Source organism: Eptatretus burgeri, chromosome 5 (genome assembly GCF_056783735.1).
Source record: "Eptatretus burgeri isolate ZD-2024b chromosome 5, Ebu_testis_v1, whole genome shotgun sequence".
NCBI lineage: Eukaryota > Metazoa > Chordata > Myxini > Myxiniformes > Myxinidae > Eptatretus > Eptatretus burgeri.
In genome coordinates, this window is record NC_140965.1 from 2,198,691 (window position 1) to 2,223,920 (window position 25,230).

General features: G+C 42.2%; 1 protein-coding gene and 1 long non-coding RNA gene across 8 annotated transcripts in view; one reads left to right on the plus strand and one right to left on the minus strand.

Moving 5' to 3' along the window:
• LOC147025699 (xanthine dehydrogenase/oxidase-like) overlaps positions 1-25,230 on the plus strand; it is a 359,829-nt gene that overhangs the window by 107,691 nt on the left and 226,908 nt on the right. For 6 of the 7 annotated variants that reach the window (XM_085880375.1, XM_085880376.1, XM_085880374.1 and 3 more), the window contains 3 exons: positions 4,358-4,510; positions 20,045-20,095; positions 20,179-20,320. In XM_085880375.1, coding sequence (XP_085736501.1) covers positions 4,358-4,510; positions 20,045-20,095; positions 20,179-20,320 — 346 coding nt within the window. Of the gene's footprint in view, positions 1-4,357; positions 4,511-10,888; positions 11,003-20,044; positions 20,096-20,178; positions 20,321-25,230 lie in introns of those variants that run through there. The other variant, XM_085880381.1, reaches the window with a different exon arrangement.
• On the minus strand, positions 16,853-17,665 carry LOC147025700 (uncharacterized). Its single transcript, XR_015057981.1, has 4 exons — positions 17,569-17,665; positions 17,249-17,485; positions 17,067-17,160; positions 16,853-16,984 (listed from the first exon to the last, which is right to left on the minus strand). It is a non-coding gene; the product is annotated as an uncharacterized LOC147025700 (long non-coding RNA).

Genomic DNA, 25,230 nt, shown 5'->3' on the forward strand with positions numbered 1-25,230 from the left:
ACACTGCAGCCCCGGTGTCAACGTAAAACACGGTCGGCTCGCCATTCACCTCGACTTCCGCCGCGATTGGTCTTGTCACCTCCGGACCAATCGAAAACAGACTCAATATTGGTTGCATCTCCTGCTCCGGCCCACCGGCATCGCTATGCCCCAGCTGCAGGCCGCTCCCCAGGTCACTGGGGTCCTCCCGCACCTCGCCATCCAAGACTCCAACAGAGGCCCCCGCCATCCGACACACACGCTTCAAATGTCCCACCTTGTGACAATGCAAACACACGGTGTTCTTATACGGGCACACTCTTCGCAGGTGCGGACCACCACACCCCCAGCACCCCTGGAAATCCACCTCGCTCCCGGTGCGGCCGCGCTGCGGCACGCGCCCCCGGCCCGCACCGCCAGATGCGCGCGCGACCTGGGGCACCTGGGTCATCGCGTGGACCCCGGAATCAGCCGACATGCCCCAGCTGGAGCTACTCATTACGTCCTGGCCGGCGATGGCACGGACATCCGTGAGCGTCTGTTCGACAGCCGACGCAGTCCCGACCGCTGAGTCGAATGTAACGTCGCTCACCAGCAGAATGGCTGCCACCATCTTCGCGTCTCGCAGACCTGAAATAAAACGATCTCTGAGTCGCGCCGGACGCTCGTCTGCCGTAAACTTGCAAGCCACGGCCGAATGCTTCACCCGTGCCACGAAATCTGCAACGCGCTCCTCCGCACCCTTCGCGAGGTGATCGAACTGGTACCGAGCGAGCTGCAATGACTTCTCTGGCGCCAAGTGGGTCTTCATCTGCTCCACGATATCCTGAAACGATAGCTCGTCATCACTGGGCTTATCTGGAGCTACCAAATCACTCAGCAGCCGGTAGTGCTCCATTGACAGCGAGGCGAGCAAGATCGACTTGCGTTTGCCTTCATCATCCACATCATTTGCGTGGAAATAGCAGCCCAATTGTTCAGAAAACAATTCGAAGTCATCTCCCACGAAGACGGGCACACGTCCGTGCGCCGTGCCCTGACCTTCTGCCATGCTGGTGAGATGCCCGTGCTGGCGAGCCTCCTGGCTCCGGAGCCTGTGCGCGCGGCGTGCGAACCTGCGATACGCTCTTCGCGATGCGCTCCTCCGGAACCTCGAACCTGGCGGGGTGCGCTGAGTTACTCGCTGCCGATCCGAACCCAACTACCCTGCACACGCCGATCCGAACAGCCTCGTCGCCAAACTGTAGTGTCGTGATAGTGGTGCTTCGAAGGCAGACACGAGCGGGGGAAACAGTCCAACCCGGCTTTGTTGCACGAGCGGGAGCGTGAGCGTACGTTGCCCGTAACTCCCCTTTATTACGTACTCAATGCACTCTACAAGCCACAGCGACTACAGCAACCACTACAACGCCTCAGGCGGTGCGCACTCCTATATCCCTTGCACGCACGTGATCACGCCGACCACTCCTCCACATCATGCCCTGCCCCCGCAGGCCCGCTACACCACGCTACACCACACTACACCACGCTACACCACAATATATATATATATATATATATATATATATATATATATATATATATATATATATATATATATATTGTTGCGGATTTGGAAACCTATCCCACTCAACATACAGGTCCTTTAGATCAGTTGTATCAGTAAGTACGTGTTTTCAGTTCGGGTCCCGTCCTTTGTTTAATGGGTGAATAATTGTACGTGTACTGTGAATTACTTTATTAGTCAGACCTTTTGTTACATCAATTACGACAACAACAACATCCTCCTTCGTTTCTCGTCCCACCATCATCCATCGGCACCATTAAACACGTGCGTGTCAGCATGTACATGGGTGTTGTTTCCTCGGCCACCAGAGCTCCGACTCCGCCCCAGAGAGATGGAATGTTCCCCTCGACCAGTGGGAGGTGTGAAACACCACAGACATCGACTTTCTCACGAACCCCGGACCAATGGAAGGTGAGACGTCTCAGACGGTGATCCTTCCCATGACACTCCCTCCCGCAGGAGAAATGCCATATAAGAAATGCCAGGGCTGTGGAAAGAGGGTGAACGTCAGGTCAGCGTTGGGCGATCGGGTTTGAGGTGCCGGAGATCGACTCGTCTGGTCTGGTCGGCTTGGCAGTGATCGGGTTCGAGGTGCCGGAGATAGACTCATCTGGTCTGTTCGGCTTGGCAGTGATCGGGTTCGATGTGCCGGAGATCGACTCGTCTGGTCTGCTCGGCTTGGCAGTGATCAGCTTTGAGGTGCCGGAGATCGACTCGTCTGGTCGGCTGGGCAGTGATCGGGTTCGAGGTGCCGGAGATCGACTTGTCTGGTCTGGTCGGCTTGGCAGTGATCGGGGTTCGAGGTGCCGGAGATCGACTCGTCTGGTCTGGTCGGCTTCGCAGTGATCGGGTTCGAGGTACCAGAGATCGACTCCTCTGGTCTGGTCGGCTTGGCAGTGATCGGGTTCGAGGTGCTGGAGATCGACTTCTCTGGTCTGGTCAGCTTTGCAGTGCTCAGGTCGTCTCTCGTCTCGTTCACCTGGCGTCCGACACTTTTCCTCCGTCCCTGGTGCTTGGAGTGGCATCGTGTTGCGGGTTCGAGACCCGTCGAGCCGGATCGTCGAAGACCACACGAGGTGGGCAGGTCCAAGTTCAGGCTCTGGTCTCCAGCTCCCCTCCCTCGAGCTGGAAGACTTTAATAAAGTCAATTGGGGTCCACGTGTGTGTGTGTGTGTGCGTGCGTGCGTGCGTGCGTGCGTGCGTGCGTGCGTGCGTGCGTGCGTGCGCGCGCGCCCGTCTTTAAGTAGCAACTGTCAAGTGCCTTGTACATTATTTGCATTTCATTTCTATTAGTCGTGATAACTCTGCTTCTTACGTGCTTCCCTCCTTCCCCACCTATTATAAATAAACCCATGTGTTAAATGTATCGGTTCGTCCTCGTCCTTTTTATTGGTTTAACATGCTGCGTGTTGGAGAATTAGCCAGGCTGTTGCCGCTGTAAAGGGATATTTGGACCAACAAAAGCTCGGTGACAGTTCGCTCGTGTCGCACACGGTTCGAGTATGCTAGCGTTTCATTCCGTACGAGCATCGTCGAGGGTGAATTTCCCCGGTAGTTGGACGGCATGAGCACTTAGGTAAATTGGAGTCAGACAAGTGGACCAAGCTGTTAGGTATCTGACTAACCCTAACAACTAACACCACAACCAAGCGAACCCTAACCCTAACCCTCACACACATGAGGTATCTGACTACCTCATGGACCATGCAAGGACATTTATCTGACTCCCTCACGCCATCGAAATATTGGCGAACTTCGGTCTGATAAGGGACCCGTCGGCTCCGGAGTTATCCGGGGTGATGACCTATACATTCCGGGTGATCGGTGGAGCCGACTGCTGCTCGATTTGGTGGTCGTGCTCGTCGCCGATACCCGGCCCCGCAACTATATATATATATATATATATATATATATATATATATATATATATATATATATATATATATATATATATATATATAATACCGGGCATAGTGGCATGCACCTGTAATCCGGCTACTCGGAGGCTTGGGTTGGAGGATCGCTTGAGGACGGGAGCTCTGCTCTGGGCTGCGCTATGAGAGGGTGTAGGGCAGCCCGGAATCATGGCGAAACCCAATCCTTATCCCTGTGTCGTAAGAGGCGACCAGGGTTGCGTCAGGAAGGGCATCCAGCGTAAAACCTGTGCCAAATCAGTATGCGGATCATAATGGATGATCCACTGTGGCGACCCCTAACGGGAGCAGCCGAAAGAACACAATATATATATATATATATATATATATATATATATATATATATATATATATATATATATATATATATATATATATATACATACATACATGCATACATACATACATACATACATACATGCATACATACATACATACATGCATACATACATACATACATACATACATACATACATACATACATACATACATATATATATAATCGGTATCTTGTCTTCCCTGCAGTCTTGCTTAAATAAACCTTTTTATTTGTTCGTAGCCCTGCCTTCTTGCCTCTGCAAGTGCTCTGACAAACTGCCAGTTTTGGAATGCATTTGAATGACCTTTGGTGACAATTAAATTGTAATAGGTATTCCCACAATTAGACTTGTCAAGATAGGCAAGTGCTGTCTGTTCGCAATTTCTTGCAGGATTGTTTGGCCATTCTCAGAGGTCTTGGACCTCAAGCACAGAATATGTTATGATACTCCTACCCTTCTCACCCCCCTCTCTCCCACCATCAGTCCCAACGATCCTGTACCCTGGGTTATGGCGGTGATCAGACTCAACAAAAATAATCAATTTTTATTTTCCCTAGAACTCTTGTTGTGGGAGAAATGATGGAGCAAAAGCAGGAAAGTGTTGTGATAACTTCTCACTCACAAAGACATCAAAGTGCTGCAAGAATACGCCTCCAGAACCGACTTGTCTATCGACTGAACATATTCAAAGCTGCAGACCATTTTGCAAGGTGAATAATAAACAGAGATATTTTCATATGGGAATAAGAATTTTATGAGTTTTGGTAGTCAATACATTATTATAATTAAAAAATATATATGTGGGAACCATTTAAACACATTTCAGTGGTTGCTCTGAGATGAGAAAGGAGGTAAAAATGTTTATAAACAACTGTTTGACTATTTGAACAACAGTTTGATCCAGAGTTGAGTAGGATGGTCGTGTTTGTTGGTGGACATTTTATATTTAAGGTTAGATGTGCATGATTTAATGTATTATCATATAATAGAATGTGTGATGGGAATTGTAATTATGTCCTCCAGCAAGTAAAACATTAAATCCGCCAGCAAGTAAAATCTGATTAGTGATGTTGCATTGATGGGTTGTGTGCCGCCACACTGTGCCGGTTGACTAGTCATGCACATTCATTGTTGTTGCTTCCCTGTGGCTTCGCCTACTGTGAGCCAGGAGACGCTGTGTTAAAAATGTCGCCTTGCCATGTGGTTTTTTGCCCGCTGCGATGAAAAATGCGTTTTGTGCCAGACTGTGGCCAACAACATTGTGAGTGATGCGTTTTTTTTATCGTTCAACACCACAATTTTGTACTGTGACTTTATGTCGGCATGAAACAGTTCGATGCTCTAGTTTTACCGACGAACTTCGACAATTGTGTTACAACAACAACCTATAGGAAAGAACTTGCAACTTTGGTGTGTCGACAAATGTAAAGCTCTGCGGTCTATTCTAGTGACTCTAATTTGTTATTGTACCGTTACTCTGATCAGTGATTTTAATATACATCTTGTACATGTATAACGATCACCATAATATCTGTGTCAGCTTACCATAACATTCTATTTTTGTTTTTGTTACAGCGATTACCATAACTCACACCATACGTCAAGAATAAAGAACTCTAAGCCTCAGCATGGTTGTTAGACGTTACGTTCATTGGCGGATGGGGGTTAGCTGTATGCTATCCGGTCCAGACCCAAGAGGCAGAACAGTAATCGACTTGGCCAAGCACAGTCCAGGCAAGCGAGAAACGTCGGTCCGCCGGCTCAGGGGAATCCAGTCCATAACCAAACACAGTTTCCGCAGTATCACTCGACGCCATCGTCCAGACAATCAACATGTCAGAGAAGTCACCCAGAAGTAACCGATCAGTACGATCATCTCAGGCTGGTTAAAAAAACTTCAGAACTGTCAAACATTAGTTCTATTTTAGCACAAAAACGTGCTAAAGCCGGTGCTGCGAAAGCTGGCCTGCAGTACGAGAGACAAGCAGCTGAACTACGCAAAAAGCAAGCCTTGGCCGCCGCAGAATCAGCACGAATTCAAGCAACAATGGAGGCTGATTTAACCCTACTACAATCTGAAAAACAAGTCGCCGAGACTGAGGCAGAGTTACGAGCCATTGAACAATGTATTAGCGAACTTGAGGGTGGAAATGGCCCGCCCGATATCAACCTACCTCAGGAGACATTAGCAAAGCGCACAGAATAGTATGTGGAAGATCACAGTTATCCACCAGTGTTACCAACTGCTGACTTTATCGCTACTGACAATATGCAAAATTTGCAACCACCGGCTCTTACGCCCAATATTGCCAGTAATTTATACCAAGCAACAATCAGACACCCTGATCACCCCTTCTTTCCTGATTTAAATAACCGAGCTATTAACGCCACATCTGTTCCCATGAATAACAGACATTTACATCACAGTTCCAACCCTCGTGTGACATTAGACCCGAATGTGCCTTCATTTGTGCCGGTATACACAGCAAATAATACAATGCCTATGAACACTGACTTTTCACAATAACTGCTGAAAAGAGATTTGCTGTTAACACACTTGTGTACATTTAACGACACACCAGAAACATATGCAGTGTGGAAGGCAGACTTTCGCAGCGTTGTGAACGATATTGGTGCCAGTGTTAATGAAGAGATTGACCTGATTCAGCGATTATGTCCACTATCAAAGAAACACGCCGTCAGCTTAAAAATGTCAAATGCCAGCAATCCATGTCTTGCGCTTCAACGAATATGGGAGCGCTTAGAGGAGCGATTTGGCAATCCGGAAATGGTGGAAGCCTCAATAAAACATAAACTTGCTTCCTTTTCCGCGGGTGTCAAACAATGACAACAAGCAACTGTATGAACTGTCAGATACATTGTATGAAGTGCTCTCCCTCAAAGAAGATCAAAAGTACGCTACTCTTTTCAGCTATTTTGAATCTTCATCAGGAGTACTCCCCATACTCAATAAACTGCCTTACAACATACAGGAGAAATGGACAATGCATGCGTCCAGGTACAAAAAAGAAAATAATGTGGTGTTTCCTCCTTTCCATGTGTTTGCTGAGTTTATCAAGAACCTCAGTCAGGTACGCAATGATCCTAGTTTTGCGTATGAAAGTAATGTCACACAGAGCAGCAGTCAGAGTGCATATAGACAGTCACAGGTAAACAAACTTCCTGCACATCGCACCCTCTTCTCCAAGAAGACAGACATTCAGCCAAATTGTCCTTTGCACAATACTGCACATAACCTCAGCGACTGTCTTGCGTTCAAATTGAAGTCACTTGTCGAAAGAAGGGACTTTCTGCGGGAAAATAAGATATGTTTCCGGTGCTGTGATTCAACTAACCACGTTGCAGAGACATGTAATGTAAATTTATCCTGTTCTGTGTGTAAAGGCAACAAGCATGTTACAGCAATGCATTACGACAAGCGGCAGCCCCTTAAAGAGCCCACGGTGACCACAACAGAGCCCGCCACGCCAGCCAATAAGGCGTTCGCCGATAACCGTGGGGAGCTATCCGTCAACATTCCGAACTCTAAATGCACACAAATTTGTGGTGATGTGTCCCCGGGTAAATCATGCAGTAAAACAATTCTGACCAAAGTTTACCACAGTGACAATCCAAACAAGTATATCCATGCCTACGTAATCCTCGACGACCAGAGCAACGTCACGCTCGCCAGATCAAGATTTTTCAAATCGTTTGATGAATCGGGGGAAAATATTCCCTACAACCTTACGTCATGCTCCTGGTCAGCGCAAATGGTTGGGAAACGTGCACATGGCTACACAATAGAGTCCATAGATGGTGACCACAAAATACAAGTTCCTATGTTAATCGAGTGCGATTAAATTCCAAATGCCCGTCACGAAATAGCCACGCCCGATGTCGCCATTCATCATGCCCACCTGTCTGATATTGCTGCAGAAATCCCCGAGATTGACAGCGACGCCGAGATATTAATTTTGATCGGCGGTGACATTCCAGAAGCGCATCATATTTTGGAACAACGGACGGGCCCGAGAGGATCTCCATTCGCCCAGAAAACAACTCTTGGCTGGGCGATAATCGGTGAAACTTGTATTGGCAAAGTTCACAAAACAGGTGTTCCTGTGGTGAATAAAATTAACTTTTTTCCGGACGGTCGTCCGTCAATTTTCCCACCATGTGACAATAAGCTGTTTGTTGAAGAAATTGTTACCTGCAAAAACGACAAGTTTTCAGACATTTTCCAAGTGAATAAAGATGACAACAAATCTGGCCTGTCCACTGAAGACATACAATTCATTTCAGTAATGGAAGATGAGATGCATCGGTCACCTGAAGGTAATTGGGTGGCACCGCTGCCGTTTAAGGCAGACAGGCAGCGGCTACCTAACAATAAACCGGAAGCCATCAAAAGAGCTAGTTCCTTGCACCACAGACTCATAAAAAAATCAGAAAAGAAACAACACATGGTCGAGTTTATGAAGCAGGTTATCAATAGAAACCACGCAGAAATCGCTCCACCCCTTCGAGAAGATGAGGAATGCTGGTATCTACCACTTTTCGGGGTTTACCATCCACATAAGCCTGACCAGATACGGGGCGTATTCGACTCCTCCTCCAAGTACAACGGCGTATCACTCAACGACGTGTTGCTAAAAGGGCCAGATTTGACCAATGACTTACTTGGTGTTTTGATAAAATTTCGCTCTGATGAAGTGGCGATTTCAGCTGACATTCAGTCCATGTTTTATGGTTTCCTGGTCAAACAAGAACACCGCAATTACCTCAGATTTTTGTGGTATCAAGATAATGATCCCGAGAAACCGCTGATTGACTATAGAATGACAGTGCATGTCTTCGGGAATAGGCCGTCTCCCGCTGTGGCCACGTACGGTCTCCGGAAAGCTGTCGTCGCTGGACAAGAAAAACCTAATGATGACGTCACAAACTTTGTACTACACAGCTTTTATGTTGATGACGGATTGATGTCATGTCAATCTGTGGAACAAGTGGTACAACTTCTGTCTGCCACACAAGAAGCTCTGGCGAACGGCGGTAACCTCCGCCTCCACAAATTGTCGTCAAATAGCCCAGAAGTACTCAAGTCATTTCCTTCTAAGGATTATGTGAAAAACATCAAGAACTTGAACTTTGACGAAGATACCTTACTGCAACAGAGAAGCTTAGGCCTTGTGTGGGACCTCCAGCACGATGTCTTCACGTTTGAAGTCAACACCAAAGAAAAACCATTCACACGTAGGGGGGTTTTGTCTACGATTAGCAGTGTGTTCGACCCCCTAGGCTTCGTCGCCCCCATAATTGTTCATGGTAAATTACTTCTCCGAGATCTCATGACGGAGACTGTAGTCTGGGATGAGCCATTGTCTCCACACCAAGAAAAAGAATGGGATGATTGGAGAAATTCTCTGAGTGACTTAAAACAGTTACAAGTTCGCAGGACCTACGCCCCAAGCCCGAACGAAACTGTCAAAAGAGAAGTCCACGTTTTCTCCGATGCCTCGGAGAAAATAAGCGCAGCAGGTTTTTGGATCACGGGCTGTAAAAGGTTGTTAACTTCCCTCATTCACCACTGCGTCACATGCCGCAAGCTGCGTGGACGCCCACTCCAGCAGAAGATGTCAGACTTCGCCGTGGATCGCGTGACGCCCGCGCCGCCCTTCACGTATGTAGCTACCGACGCCTTCAGCCCGTGGAATGTCCTGACCAGAAAAACATGAGGTGGTTCAGCCAGTAGCAAGCGCTGGGCTATACTGTTTACGTGCTTAACCAGCAGAGCCATACATATTGAAATTGTGGAAGAGATGTCCTCTTCTTCTTTCATAAATGCTCTCAGGAGATTCCAAGCCATACACGGAAAAGTGGTACAGTACAGGTCAGACCGTGGAACAAATTTTCTCGGCGCAACAGACCCTCTACACATTGACGCCATTAACGTGGAGGAAGGCCCGGTAAAATAATTCCTGTACAACAGTGGTGTGAAATGGCTGTTTAATCCACCCCATTCTTCACACATGGGGGGAAGTTGGGAACGGCTAATCGGTGTCGTTAGACGTGTTCTTGAATCTATGATGGCACAGTTTGCTTCGAAGGATCTAACCCACGAAGTGCTGACAACATTCATGATGGAAGTAATGGCCATTGTGAACAACCGACCACTGGTTCCCGTGTTTACCGATCCAGATTCTCCTTTCGTGTTATCTCCCAACATGCTATTAACACAGAAAACGAGGTCGCCTGTTGAACCTTTCTACGACGCGGACATCAAAGACATATACGGTATCCAGTGGAAAAGAGTTCAACTCCTCGCAGAAGAGTTCTGGCATAGATGGCGCCACGAGTACGTCCACTCACTCCAAGTTCGACGGAAGTGGATGCAAGACAAACAGGAAGTGACACACGACCTATTAGTGAATTGGTCGTGTTGCTTCCCTATGGTGTTTAATGAATATGTGCCATGTTCATTTGTGATATGTTCCAACGGATCAGTGATGCCATTTTTGATTGTTTGTTTTCTAATATATTTGTGTTTGTGTGTGACGTCTTTAAAGACGTCAGGCGGGGAGTGTGCCGCCACACTGCCGGTTGACTAGTCATGCATATTCATTGTTGTTGCTTCCCTGTGGCTTCACCTACCGTGAGCCAGGAGATGCTGTGTTAAAATGTCGCCTTGCCATGTGGTTTTTTGCCCGCTGCGATGAAAAATGCGTTTTGTGCCAGACTGTGGCCAACATCAGTGTGAGTGATGCGTTTTGTTTATCATTCAACACCAGAATTTTGTACTGTGACTTTCTGTTGGAATGAAACAGTTCGATGCTCTAGTTTTACCAACGAACTTCGACAATTGTGTTACAACAACAACCTATAGGAAAGAACTTCCAACTTTGATGTGTCGACAAATGCAAAGCTCTGCGGTCTATTCTAGTGACTCTAATTTGTTATTGTACTGTTACTCTGATCAGTGATTTTAATATACATCTTGTACATATATAACGATCACCGTAATATCTGTGTCAACTTACTATAACATTTTATTTTTGTTTTTGTTACAGCGATTACCACAACTCATACCATACGTCAAGAATAAAGAACTCTAAGCCTCAGCATGGTTGTTAGACGTTACGTTCATTGGCGGATGGGGGTTAGTTGTATGCTATCCAGTCCAGATCGGAGAGGCAGAACAGGTTGGTTGAGTGACTGCCATGGAAAAAAAAAATGTCTGAAATCCTTTTTTTATCGGTCACACTATAAATACTACCCAGAGATAAACACCATCCGGAGACAAACACCACCCAGGCACATCTGGTGACAAACTGTCGACACGTAACACTGCCAGGACAAGTCCGCAGACAAACTCCTGTCCGGACATAAACCCCATCCGACCACGTCCGCATACAAACACCCCCCAGATAGGTCCAGAGATGAACAACGCCTTGGACACGTCCAGAGATAAACATTGCCTGGACACGTCCGGGGGGGGGGGGCAGTGGTGGTGGAGAGGGGTAGGGAAGTGAGATATACAGTGCCTATGAAAAGTTTACTTCCACTTTCAAAATTTTCACATTTTGCTGCCTTATAACCTGAAATTAAATTGCATTAAATCAGACATTTTCCACCTTTATTTACACATCATAACCCACAACTTCCAAGTGAAAAACAAATTCCACAAATTTCAGGTAAAATACAAAACTAGAATATCTTGGTTGGATAAGTGTCCATCCTCCTGAGTTAATGCATGGTGGAAGCACCTTTGACAGCAATTACAGCTGTGAATCTGTTGGGATAGGTCTCTACTAAATTTTGTACACCTTGATTGTTCAATATTTGCCCATTCTTCTGCAAAAAAACTGTTCAAGCTCAGTCAAGTGCATGGGGGAGCGTTGATGGACAAAAATCTTCAAGTCATGCCACAGATTTTTGATTGGATTCAGGTCGGGGCTCTGACTAGACCACGCAAGGACATTTATCTTTTTCTTCCTAAGCCACTCCAATGTAGATTTGGCTGTGTGCTTCGGGTCATTGTCATGTTGAAAGGTGAACTTCCGTCCCAATTTCAGCTTTCTTGCAGAGGGCAGCAGGTTTTCCTCTTGGATTTTTCTGTATTTTGCTCCATAGATTTTCCCATCTCTCCTGACAAGTACTCAAAAACATCCCCATCACATGATGCTGCCACCACCATGCTTCACAGAAGGGATGTTGTTCTTTGGGTGCTGTCTTGTGTTGGGTTTGCACCAAACATAACATTTTGCATTTAGGCTAAAAAGTTCCATCTTGGTTTCCTCAGACTACAAAACGTTTTGCCACCTGGCTTCAGAATCTCCAGAATGTTTTTTTACATATTTCAAACGGGACTCAAGGTGGGATTTTTGAGTCATGGTTTCCTTCTCGCCACCCTACCGTACAGGCCAGACTTGTGGAGTGCTTGGGATATTGTTGTCACATGCACACAGTGACCAGTCTTTGCCATAAAGTCCTGTAGCTCTTTCCATGTTGGCATTGGCCTCTTGGTGGCACCTCTGATCAGTCTCCTCCTTGATTGGTCATCCAGTTTGGAGGGATGGCCTAATCGAGGCAGGGTCTTGGTGGTACCATATGCCTTCCACTTCTTCATGATTGTCTTGACTGTGCTCCAAGGGATATTCAAGGCCTTTGAAATATTTTTGCACCCATCTCCTGATCTGTGCCTTTACACAACTTTATCCCAGAGGTCTTTTGAAAGCTCCTTGTTCATGGTTGAGTCTTTGCTGTGAAATGCACCTCTCAGCTGAGGAAACCCACAGGAACAGCTGATTTTATTCTGAAATAATCATCATCACTGCAATTTAACACAGTGGAGGCCAATTAACTTGGTGTGTGATTCTGAAAGTGATTGGTTACACCTGAGCTAATTTCCAATTGCTATTATAGGGGGGGGGGTGTAGACACTTGTCCAACCAAGACATTCTATTTTTGTATTTTTAATTAATTTTCTGAAATTTGTATAATTTATTTTTCACTTGGAAGGTGTGGGTTACGATGTGGAAATAAAGGTGGAAAAAGTCTGATTAAATGCAATTTAGTTCCAAGCTATAAAACAACAGGTGAAAATTTTGAAAGGGAGTCGAGACTTTCTCTCAGCACTATATGTGGGAGAGGGTAGTTCACACAGAGAAAATACTTGAGACTCAAGTACTCAACAACCAGTGGATGCAACAGTGTTACCAATTGTGAACTTATTATGCAAACTTTTAGTGCAACTTGTTATCAATTATTGTCAACTTATTATGCAAACTTATTATGCAACTTCGTATCAATTATTGTCCACTTATTATGCAAACTTATTATGCAACTTCGTATCAATTATTGTCAACTTTGTTTAATTTACTATACAGACAATGAAAGAATATTATCCTTCAGATTGATTCATGATTTGTACAATAAATTTTGACAACAATTTACATTACAACATTGATTAATAATTTGCAAGATGAATTTCATTTCTTCAATGATTGTCTTCAGTGCTTTTACCCTGTTAACAAGGACAACACTACACACAATCCTCTTAAAAGGGACCAGGAAATGCAGTAGAATGCAGGTGAGAACACCTGGAACCTTTAGCGTTCGGGGGCCGCCCAGGCCCCTGAACCCCCGCCTAAAAAAAATTTCGCCTCGGCCCATCGTTTTTTTTCAGCTAATTTTTTTAGACTCACTCTCTTGCCTGCATTAAGATTGAAAAGCAATTAGCTGATGAATTACATAAACCAATAATCACGAAGTTTGAAAGAAGGAAGGTTTATTCCAAAGAAGTTGATTATATCTGGTCCGCTGATTTAATTGAACTCAATAATGATAAGCGGTACAAGTATGCTTTAACCATTATTGATTTGAGGAGTAGATATGCGTGGGTTGTTCCTTTGAAAATCAAAAGAGGTAATATTCTTATTTTAGCCTTCCAACAGATATTTAATAAAGGCAAGAGAAAACCTTATATATTGTGCAGTGATGAAGGCACAGAGTTCTACAACAAAACATTTATTAATTTTCTCAAAGTTAATGGTATTTCATTAAACAGCATCTTCAATGAAGGAAAGGCAGTTGTTATTGAGCGCTTTAATCATACTTGAAAAGAGAAACTATATAATATGACCCAAGACCGACAAAGCCGCAGTGGACTGGCGAAGTCTGCGAATTATCACAGATGAGAAAAGAGTTTCGGCCAGTCAAAAACTCTCCACAAACTTGAGGAATTCAAGTTTTGAACATCGAGGAATTGAAACTTTGACAAGACCTTCACCATGATCATAAAGGTCAACGTCACCAAACTTGGTGTTGTTTGATTTCTCTACAAGCCTACTTAAGATCGGAGAAAAAAATTGTTCAGATTTGGCACGTCATCGCTACCAAAAATTGGATACCGTCAAAATATCGAAAATCGGATACCGTCAATCGATGCGGAATTATTCGAAAAATATCCCTGCCAAGTTTCATCCCAATCCAACTCGAACTCGAAATGACGGAGCTGTAGCCTTTTTTCAAGAACAAGAAGACTATTATGACCAGCGATATGGGACCAGTTCCTGGTCCAACAAACGCGACACCCAACCTCCGTTGCTAAAAAAAAACACGGCTTTTGGAAGATGCTATACACGATTCAAGAAAATATTGTAGGTGGCCCTGAAAAAGGCCGGGCTGAAGGACTGTTGCACAGAAATCTAGCGCAACTAAAAGCGTTTGGGATGGTCGCAAAAACTCGCTTCACAAATAGTATCAATTATGTACAAATTACTGGAATTTACAATCATCATAAAAACATTACATGTCACAATACTTCATCCATAGTGTGAACAAAGCAATATTTAGTTGGCTGGACCATCTATGCATAGTATTAATGGGCACATTTCGTAATGTCCAGACCGTCTGTTCATAGTATGAACGGGCATATTTCGTAATGTCCAGACCATCTGTCCATAGTATGAATGGCCGTATTTCGTAATGTACGGACCATCTGTCCATAGTATGAATGGGCACATTTCATGATGTTTGGACCGACTGTTCATAGTATGAATGGACACATTTCATAATGTATGAACGGGCATATTTCTGGGCTTTATTGTAAGGACCGACTGTCCATCTATGAGAGTGGTTCCCAAACTTTTTTGTGCATGACCCAAAAAATGAAATCACATTTGCCTCGCAACACAAATGATACTGGTACCTAGTGTACCTATGCTAAAAATTGTCAGAGAAAATGCTTTTGACATGAAACCCCCCCCCTCAAAAACTGAGATTTTGAGGGGGTGTTTCAAGTTTGGGTCATGACCCTGGGTTTGGGAACCCCTGATCTATGATAAGGTAACAGTTTATTCCTCACTTTGACTAGACACCTCAATTTCAGGAACGGCTTTGCGAAGAACTTGCATGAAAAACACTTCATTATGGAAATGTTTGTAGTGCTCTTCAGTTTTTATAAGCATTTGTGTAGCTGATACACCTCTTCACAAAGAAATATGAGTGAGAGGAGAGGAAGCATCTACTGCGCAATTCAAATTAGGCTCAAATATCATCATATTATCTCAAGCGATTGCGATTGAAAGTTATAGTGCACAATAATGACTGACTGTGACAGTGGGAGATATGTATATGTAACCACATTTGCGGCAGGTCAGTAAACTTCCATATTTATGTCTTAATGGTGAAAAGAAAAGAAAATTATTTTTGTAAGAAGTTGATCTTAGCCATTATTAGCCTAGCACGAGAAACCACCAGCTCCATCAAAAGTTTGGAGGGAACTAACCACAAAAGTTGGAGACATTTGGCGTAAAATGCAGAAATCGATAAACGAAAAAGAATCACAGTGCCTGATACTCACTCTGTATCGAAACGCGTGCAAAGTAATCGAATAAGTGTCTTAGTTCAGACTTTTTACTGGCAGAGAACTGACTGAGAATTGAAAAAAATTATCGATTTGCTTGCCGTTGCTGGGGCGTTGCTAGGGAGAAATTTTTGAGAAAAACGTTCAAAAAAGCTCTTTATGGGGAAAACCGCCCGCACACATGATATTGTTAAAACATCCTATGAACAATATTTACATCGACTGTGATTTTAATTTTGCCCTACCGCCACAAATGTCAACAAACTTTTTCAATAAATTCCATTTTGCCAAGGAACAAAATGGCAGATTTTCATATATTGCTTCGCAACCGAGGTCGGATACCAAAAATTTGATTTCAAATTTGACGACGAGTTTGATGACAAATTTGAGGTCACCTCCTGAAATGATCGACCAGAATTACAACCTGGGTCTCACTCTACAGTTTTATGTTTGATATTTAGCCATAACACCGGCTTCGCGGGTTATAAAAAATTCACTCAACTCTGCTCTCAACAATGGGTATCCTTAATTCAGGTCATTGTAGTAATTACAACAATACAGCTCATTCCTCAACAAAATCAAAACCATCAGAAACATTTACAAAATTGGAATATGAAAAAGAGATTAATTTGAGAAAGCACAAGTTCAAATTTGGGGACATAGTAAAAATATATTGGTGGAAATCACACTTTGAAAAAGGCTACACGAAGCGATGGATGAATGAACTTTTTTAAATTGTTTATGAAATGGATACAGTTCCTTGGATTTACAAATTATATGAATAAAAGGGAGAATAAATATTGGGTTCATTTTATTCACAAGAATTACAATAGAGAAAGATGATAAATTTAAAATTAAAAAAAATGAAAAATTGACTCCACCTCTCTTTTGACTCCACCCACACAAACAGCGCCCCCACATAGAGCATGCCCCCACATAAACCACGCCCCACACAGACCATGCCCATAATCCCCATCATCCCACTCCCCCTTGTGTGCCCCCACCCTTGACCCACGACCCCCCTCATCCCATCCCCATCCTTCCCCACACAAACACACACACGGGGAGGGGAGGGATCGGACGAGGGGGGCAGTGGGTCGTTGGGGGGGAGTGCACTTTCCCTTTGTCCCTCCTTTATCCTTTTTGTAATTAAGAATTAATTAATTGAATGCAAAACAGATGTAATTAAACAACATTGAAAACATTAAATATTTTTCTTTGGGTGGGGGTAAATATTAAATTGTGAAAATGAATGTTTTTTTTCCCAGAAGTCTGCTTCGGATGCCTTGCGATCTTGAGACTCTGTTGCCATATTCTGTTTAAAACAAAGGAAGTACCATTAGAGTATATGAAGAAGATTATATAATTATATTAATAAAATGATAAAATACATTTACCCTCATAAGATTTGGTGGTGATAAAGTTCTTCCTGCTCCATTTAGTTGGCTTGAGAAATAATCAGTCATCTCACTGTGTAGCTCATTTTTAATGCTGGAAATAAAAAAAAACAAAAAGCAGGGTAGAATTAACACCAAGTTGTCTCTGCATATATAAGTTTGTGAGTAAGTATATATCTTACCCCTCTCATAACTTCTCGTACAAGGTGTTTAAGTCAATCCTTTGTTCTGCCGTCTTCCCAGCTCTGGGGAAACTTAAAGGATGAGATAAGTCCTCAAAACACTTTGTCATCTCATTATGTAGTTCCTTTCAAACTGATTGAAGTTCTGTAAGGGTTTCATTCATATTCTCCCATTGATTATGATATTAATTTGCTTGATGTTCAACCTCAACCACCAACTCTGTTATTGGGGAGAAACTGTCAAACAATAATTGTTAGTCATGTGGTTATTTGGTTCTGTATATTATATAATTAATATTATCTGTTTAAACATGACTTACCTCTCCACTTGTGAAAATGAGTGAAAATCATCTTGTTGTGGAAAAGGCTTTTCGAAAGACATTCTGTCAACAAAAGCAAACCGAACTCTCATCTGAATTATATAGGCAAACTCGGGTGAGGTCAGAAAATCAAAGAACAATGGGTTTTCTGTGCATTTGAGGTGTGTCTCTCAAAGGAAGGAATTAACATTCTTCGTAGGATTAAATGTTTTAAAATAACACTTCCATAAGAGAGTTTGGTATTTTTTGGTTTAGGCAAAGGAAGACTTCTGTAAAACTGGTTCCTTGGGTGATACATTCTCATGCAGGCTGGTAAATTATATGTAGAAACTGATTGTTTTTTTTTTTTTTAAGAAATGCTTATATATATATTTCTTCATGGATAATTTAATCAATAGATAATTTAATCTACTACAATCTGAAAATGATATGCTCAGACAAGAGTACTGAGAGAGGTTTGTCATTTCACCTCTGCTCAACAAAGATACATAAACCAAGAACCAAGTTCAGGTATACTCGATGGTGATGAGTGTTAAAAGAAAAGTAAGTTATTCCCGAAAATAAAAAAAATTTAAAAATATTTATAGGACCTCTATTTGACGACTCAATTTGGTTGAAGAAATGATCATATGAAAGGGAGGCAATCCCCCCTCCCCCCCCCCCAGCAGGGAGTAGTGTCAAAAGGGAGGTGTTTGAAAAAAATGTGTTCCATTTGAAAAGGAGAAATATGAGTGAGCGAAAGCGAGCAAATATTGTGACTTTGAGAATGGGCAGATCACTGCGGAAAACCCTCCCTTTTGACACTACTTATATTGTTGTTGCATCAACGGGTCAATTAATATCAACCATGTTGTGGCGGGAGGTGTTTATCCCACAATGATCTGAAACTATCTTTTACTGCATTCAACCCAAATGGAGTTGGATCGCATGTGCGGTAATCACAAGAAGCACACGAGGCTCTTAACTCTTGTAACAGGATTTATTGGCGAACAAATATAACTGGGGAAGACTGATTCTATGGAGCGTACAACGGCAGGATGAGAGGGAGAAGAAAAGGGATTCAATCAATAACTAATTATTTACAAGGCAATAAAATCGAAGAAACTGGACGCCTCTCGCACCAGACTCACACACAGACGGGGAGGGAAACGAGAAACCGGGTGAGGCTTTAGCTCTGTTAGTGTGTCAACCAAGGAGGGAGGAGAGCAGTCACGATGAAGGCACATGGGCAGGACGACAAAGTCACACGGGCAGGAACGACAAAGGCACACTGGCAGGAATGACGAAGGCACACGGGCAGGAACGACGAAGGCACACGGTCAGGAACGACAAAGGCACATGGGCAGGAACGACGAAGGCACACAGGCAGGACAGCGTACAGGCCAGCAGGAACAACGAAGGCACAGGGAGAAGGCAGGAATATGAGCAAGAACTAGGGACCACGACAAGGCAAGGATACAATCCGAAACCACTTCTCCTCAGGCAAGCCAAGCTTTCCCACTTTATTTGCCGATCTCACACTGCCTCCACCAGCACAATGAACACCCCTCCCCTCTCACGAAGTGACCAAAACTCCACCCTTCTCTAAACCCCTCCCCTCTCTCTGCTAAGGCCTTACCTTGGTGCCTCACCCAGTGACGTCACAGTAGGCTGCACGTACAATTCTTTACGTTAAACCTGAATTAATTATTACAATGCACCACCCTCCATATGGAGGAGAGGCGGAGATTGGAACCATATTCTGTGCAGAGCGTTGGTGCTGCCGAAGCAGACTCCTTGGCTGTCGGGCTAAATCCTGGACGGGTCGCCACTCCGACACAGGATACCAGCCAGCTGGCACTCATTTTGCCGACCTCGGAAGGATGACAGGCAGAGTCAACCCCACCTGGTATTAATTCGACAGCTGAGTGGGATTTGAACTCAGGATCCTCAGAGCCCAAGCCCACTACCCTAACCATGAAGCCAACACGAGGCATATTGCACTTTGAAACATACAAATTCGACTTCTTCTGCCACCCCGACTTCCACTCTTCATACAAATACTACTATTATGACTACTAAACCACTACTGCAACTACTACTTTAACAGCAACAATTCTCCCATCTTGTGTTTAGTCATGGAATATTTTTGACCCATCTCTCATGAACTGGCTGGCCTGGCCTGACATTCTACTGAAGGTCCAGGAATCAGGAATTTGTTCAGTGTCCTAGAGATAACTTGCCTACTTTTCCTGAGACACTGCAGGATGTTTAAAGGCCAACTAATGCTTGCAGATTGGTCCTCTGACTTGGCATCCTTCCAAAGGATGGTGCACACATTGATGCTTTTCCTCTGCATGTGAAACACCAGGGTGACAATTTATAGCTGGGTCAAGATTCAAACCCAAGTTAACATGACAGATGTGAGTGCACATCCCTCTTGCAAGTCCTGAAAGACCTCTTTAAATGTATAAAATGCTGTTTTGTTTTCTTTCAGATGAAGCCTCTGGATCCCACACAGGAGCCCATATTTCCTCCAGAATTGTTGGTGAGTTTGGTGATTTCTCTCCACATTTCTTCTTCCTCTGGTGCAATTATTTTAACTCTTTCCATCTGGTTGCTTGTATGCAGGCTCTGGCCAATTCACCACCTGTCCCATTGGATTTCCAAGGGCCAAGAGTGCGGTGGCTTCGTCCTGTCACTTTGGAGCATCTATTACAACTCAAGAACCGATTTCCTGATGCTCGGCTGGTTGTTGGGAACACAGAAGTGGGCAAGTCATAAGAGTTTTCGAACAATTACGTAATTTACAAATTGAATACTGTTTAAATAGGAATATATTGCAAAATACACAAGATATCTGGAATCACAAAGCAATCGCCAAGGTTAAGCCTCCTCTGACTGAGTGAACCCCATTGAAGGTTTATTTAACTTTCACTAAGACCACAGGACAATCCTTATTCAATTATGGTAAATTTCTTAAAACTCTTAGTGTAGATATAGTAAAGGACATTTTGGAAACTGACTGTGCATGTTTGTCTTCCCCCTTTTAGGTCATCTCTACCGAGATGACCGAATAAAGCCGGACCAAATGTCCGTATGTCCGTCCGTACGTCTGTCCGTACGTCCGTCAACAATTTTTCTTTCCGTTCTTGATGAAACTTAGTATGTGGGTAGAGGTCGATGAGTGTTGCACAACAATATAACTTTTGTCTGGGTTCAAGGTCAGGGACGAGGTCATGAGGTCACATAAGTTATAAAAATCGCCATTTTTAAAACCTATCTCATCTGCCATTTTACAAGATATTCGGCAACTGTTTATTGATTATGATAGTAAAAAATATTATCTTGTATCTAACCAGACAGATTTTTGAATTTCCTTCCCGTTCAATCGTCACGTCATCTGGAAGATGGCCAAAAACGCCGATGCAATTTGCAAAGAAGGAAGGAAGGAGAAATGAAATATAAATATAAAACACATTTTTAGCCTTTTATATTTATACATTTTCCGCCGAAGGTGCAAAAGTTTCAAAAGCCGAAATGTAAACGTCGGCATTTATTTTCAAAATATAATTTCGTGCGCACGTGCCAAAATCCCGAGTCATCTTTAACCAAACTGCGCAGTAGTCCGGTCATGGCGTCTGAGCAGTGGCCAGCGTGGTTCAGATTGACTGTGGTTTCTGGGGCGAAGGTGATTGTTTAGAAGTATGTCGGCGGTATAAATTCGAGTGACTGAATTGGTGATTTAATCACGCAACATCTTGACAACGAATATTCTGGCCGAACGATTGCATCAATTCAGTGCATCAGCAGGGATAATTCGCAGGCTCCTCTCGATCGTGCCAATATCTAACATAATCACCGGCGGACATAGGGCTGCAGGCTGTGGGGCGAGGCCACGGATTCCGGATGAGGGGATAAGTGATAAATTATGCTACATGCTTCGGGCTTTCTGATTAATATATCAATGAGTACATTCCATAATTAATCAATTAATAACTAATGAATCTGGCATACAAAATGTTTTTTCATACCTGACATGTTACTTTGTGCAGTGTCACGAAACTTCTGTGGAATTAATAATTAATAAATTTGCTAGCTCTAACGATTTTTCAAACCTCAATATCTCTATAAATACTTGACCAATTTTCATTCTGAAAGTTGCATTATAATCAGTGAAGAATAATCTACAGGATTATCATAATCTCCGAGAGCTAAGCCTATTTTTTCGTTTTTTTCTACAACCGGAAGTGAAATGTCCCCAGAGAGTGGACGGACCAGAAAACCACGTATTGCACTTACTGGTGATTCTGATCTGTTAATCCGGGTACTAAATGAACAATACATATTTATTAATTGTGTCGTTAGTAGTATTATCCTAGTGTATCTCTGTGAACTATTTCAATCAAAACGGTTAGTTTGGACTGTTTCGCGGTTACCTGAACTGAACATTGAGAACTTTTGGTATTATAGAGATGACCGTCACCCCCACACGGGGGTAAGTTTTTTTTATATGGTCTTTGTGGACACGTATTTTCTGGGGATTTGAATATAATTAGAAACAGTGAAATTAGGGATCTGATGAAAATGGGATCTAAATATAGGGAACCATTAACTCAACCTTAGAGCTGCATTAGGTTTTCAATTGTGGATTCTGTTTCTAATTTTGTTAACAAAATGTTCACCAAGTTTAAGTTATCTGTAAACAGTTTTAATGCATGGTTTAACAGAGTTGTGGAAGTCCTGGATAATAGGATTAAGTTTTTTAGAAGTCAGGGCTTGCTTTCACTGTTCCGTCGAAACCGGTATTGAACAAGCAGAGTGTTCATCAAGTCATTCGGAATCTCCATGAGAGCTAAATACTGTAATAGCTCCTGCGGATAAGGCTGCTAATAAATTTGTTGTGGTTTGTAAAAAGTTTTATGTCCCGTTTTTTTTGAGAGAGTTGGGCATTGATACGGTTACTTCAACTCGTATCGGAAATAGCACATATGTTCCTTGTCATGAATCACTCCAAGATATTATCTCTCAGCATCAGGAAGTTTTAGTGAATAATTTCAGTATTAAATGTAAAGAGGTAAATCTTTGTATTCCTCAGCTTTTCTGGATCCCAAAGCTTCATAAGAATCCGTACAAGTATAGCTTTCTCGCGGGTGTCAGGCAGTGTTCCACCAAACAGTTATCGGTGATCATTAATTCAGGCTTACAAGTTGTTTGGGAACATTTCAGGAAATATTGTTTTGCAATTGAGAAAAATTCTGGTATTAACACTTTTTGGAGCATTATTTCTTCTTTGGAGTTTGTGGATAGAATTTGATGCCTCAAAATCAAGTCATTTGAAGTTTTTGATTTTTCAACTATATATACAAATTTGGATTTCGTACAAGTGAGGAATTCATTCTTCAGAATAATTGACAAGGTTTTTAACCCTTTTAATAAGTTTTTATGCGTCAGGTTTGATCGAGCATTATTTTATTTAAAAAAAATAATACTCAAGTTTTCATTGTTTTGATAAGCAGAAGTTTATGGATGTTGTTGATTTTATTTTATTTAATACTTTTGTGTCTTTTTGTGGGATAATGTTTCAACACTTTTAGGGTATTGCCATGGGTGGGAATTGCAGCCCCATACCAGCCGACATTTTTCTTCTTTTCTGTGAATTTTCATTTCTGCCGAAACTGATGAAGGAGAAAAAAATTAGGATTAACTAAAATATTATCTCATACATGTTAATATATAGATGATATTTGTGTGGTTAACTCTAATTTTTTTGATAGGCAGCTTCACAAGATTTATCCAGATAGCCTGATTGTAAATAGGAGTGGTAATGATTGTGCAGTTGATGCATATCTGGATGTGTTGGTCAGAGTTGGACAGAATGGCTTTAGTACAAGTGTATCTATCTATAATTCCAGCAATGTGTGTGTGTGTGTGTGTGTGTGTGTGTGTGTGTGTGTGTGTGTGTGTGTGTGTGTGTGTGTGTGTGTGTGTGTGTGTGTGTGTGTGTGTGTGTGTGTGTGTGTGTGTGTGTGTGTGTCGGTGTGTGTCTGTGACCGCTGTTTCTCGACAACCACTGGTCCGATCTAATTGAAACTTGCCAGATATATTGCTGGGGACCTGAGGATGTGCCTTTTCAAGGTTTGATATTAATCGGACAAGTGCTTCCGAAGTTATGGCCATTTATTTACCAAACCAATGACAAGACACGTTGTTGCGTGGGCATGGCCGATGGGGAAGGGAACCTCAGCCACGTTCCCCATTACGGGTTACAACGTGCGGGCTTCCGGATTATGATGACTTCGTGTATTCTAATAATTTCTCGATTTTTTATGCGCATTTATAGTTAAACACAATGCCCCAAGTTATGATCGTTTTCATATTAGACGGTGCATAAATTTCGGTAACATCAGAGTGCTGGTATGCTCTGAACCAGGAAGTAATTTTTTTCTCTCTCTTCTCTTCTCTTTTTGTTTTTCCTTGCCATGACATTGCGAAAAGGTAAAATACGTTGGCGCTAATTGAATAATTGGGTATTAAAATTAAATTGCGAATAATCGTAACTGCGAACTTCCGGGCCACGCAAGTACAGGCACGTGAAAGCGAAGAAACGGCCTGTGTGGTTCTTGTTTGTTGCTCGCGGTGTGAATATTTATTTGTTAATTTTTTTATTATTATTTTAATTTTTTTACGGGCACGGATTGGTATCATAAATTTGATGATATCAGTTTCCCTGTACTCTTGTACACCATTGCATTAGCAATGCATTAATTAACATGGGTTGCAATGTCTTTTCCTCTCAGCTACTTAGATTTGCAAGAATTTGTTCAGTAAAGGATGATTTTGTGGATCATGCTGAGAAGGTTTTTTTCCATCATGTTAAACAGAGGATATTGGCTGATTGTTTGATCAGGTGTTGTGAGAATGTCTTTCGACTCCATCGTCACCTGTTATTTAAGTTTGGTTGGTTTTTATGAAAACAAGTTCCGATTGCATTGCATTTGATATCATAATAATAATTAATGAATTATTTTCGTGAGGTAAATTATTTAATATTATTGGTTAAACGTGTGTGTGTGTGTGTGTGTGTGTGTGTGTGTGGTATATATATATATATATATATATATATATATATATATATATATATATATATATATATATATATATATATATATATATATATATATATATATGTATGTATATGTATGTATATATATGTATGTATATGTATGTATATATATGTATATATATGTATATATATATATATATATATATGTATGTATATATATGTATATATATGTATATATATATATATATATGTATATATGTATGTATATATATGTATATATATGTATGTATATATATGTATATATATGTATATATATATATATATGTATATATGTATGTATATATATGTATATATATATATATATATATATATATATATATATATATATATATATATATATATATATATATATGTATATATATATATGTATATATATATATGTATATATGTATGTATATATATGTATATATATATATGTATATATGTATGTATATATATATATATATATATATATATATATATATATATATATTCTTCTTTCGGCTGCTCCTTTTAGGGGTCGCCACATCGGATCATCTGTATGATCCGCATAGTGATTTGGCACATGTTTTACGTCG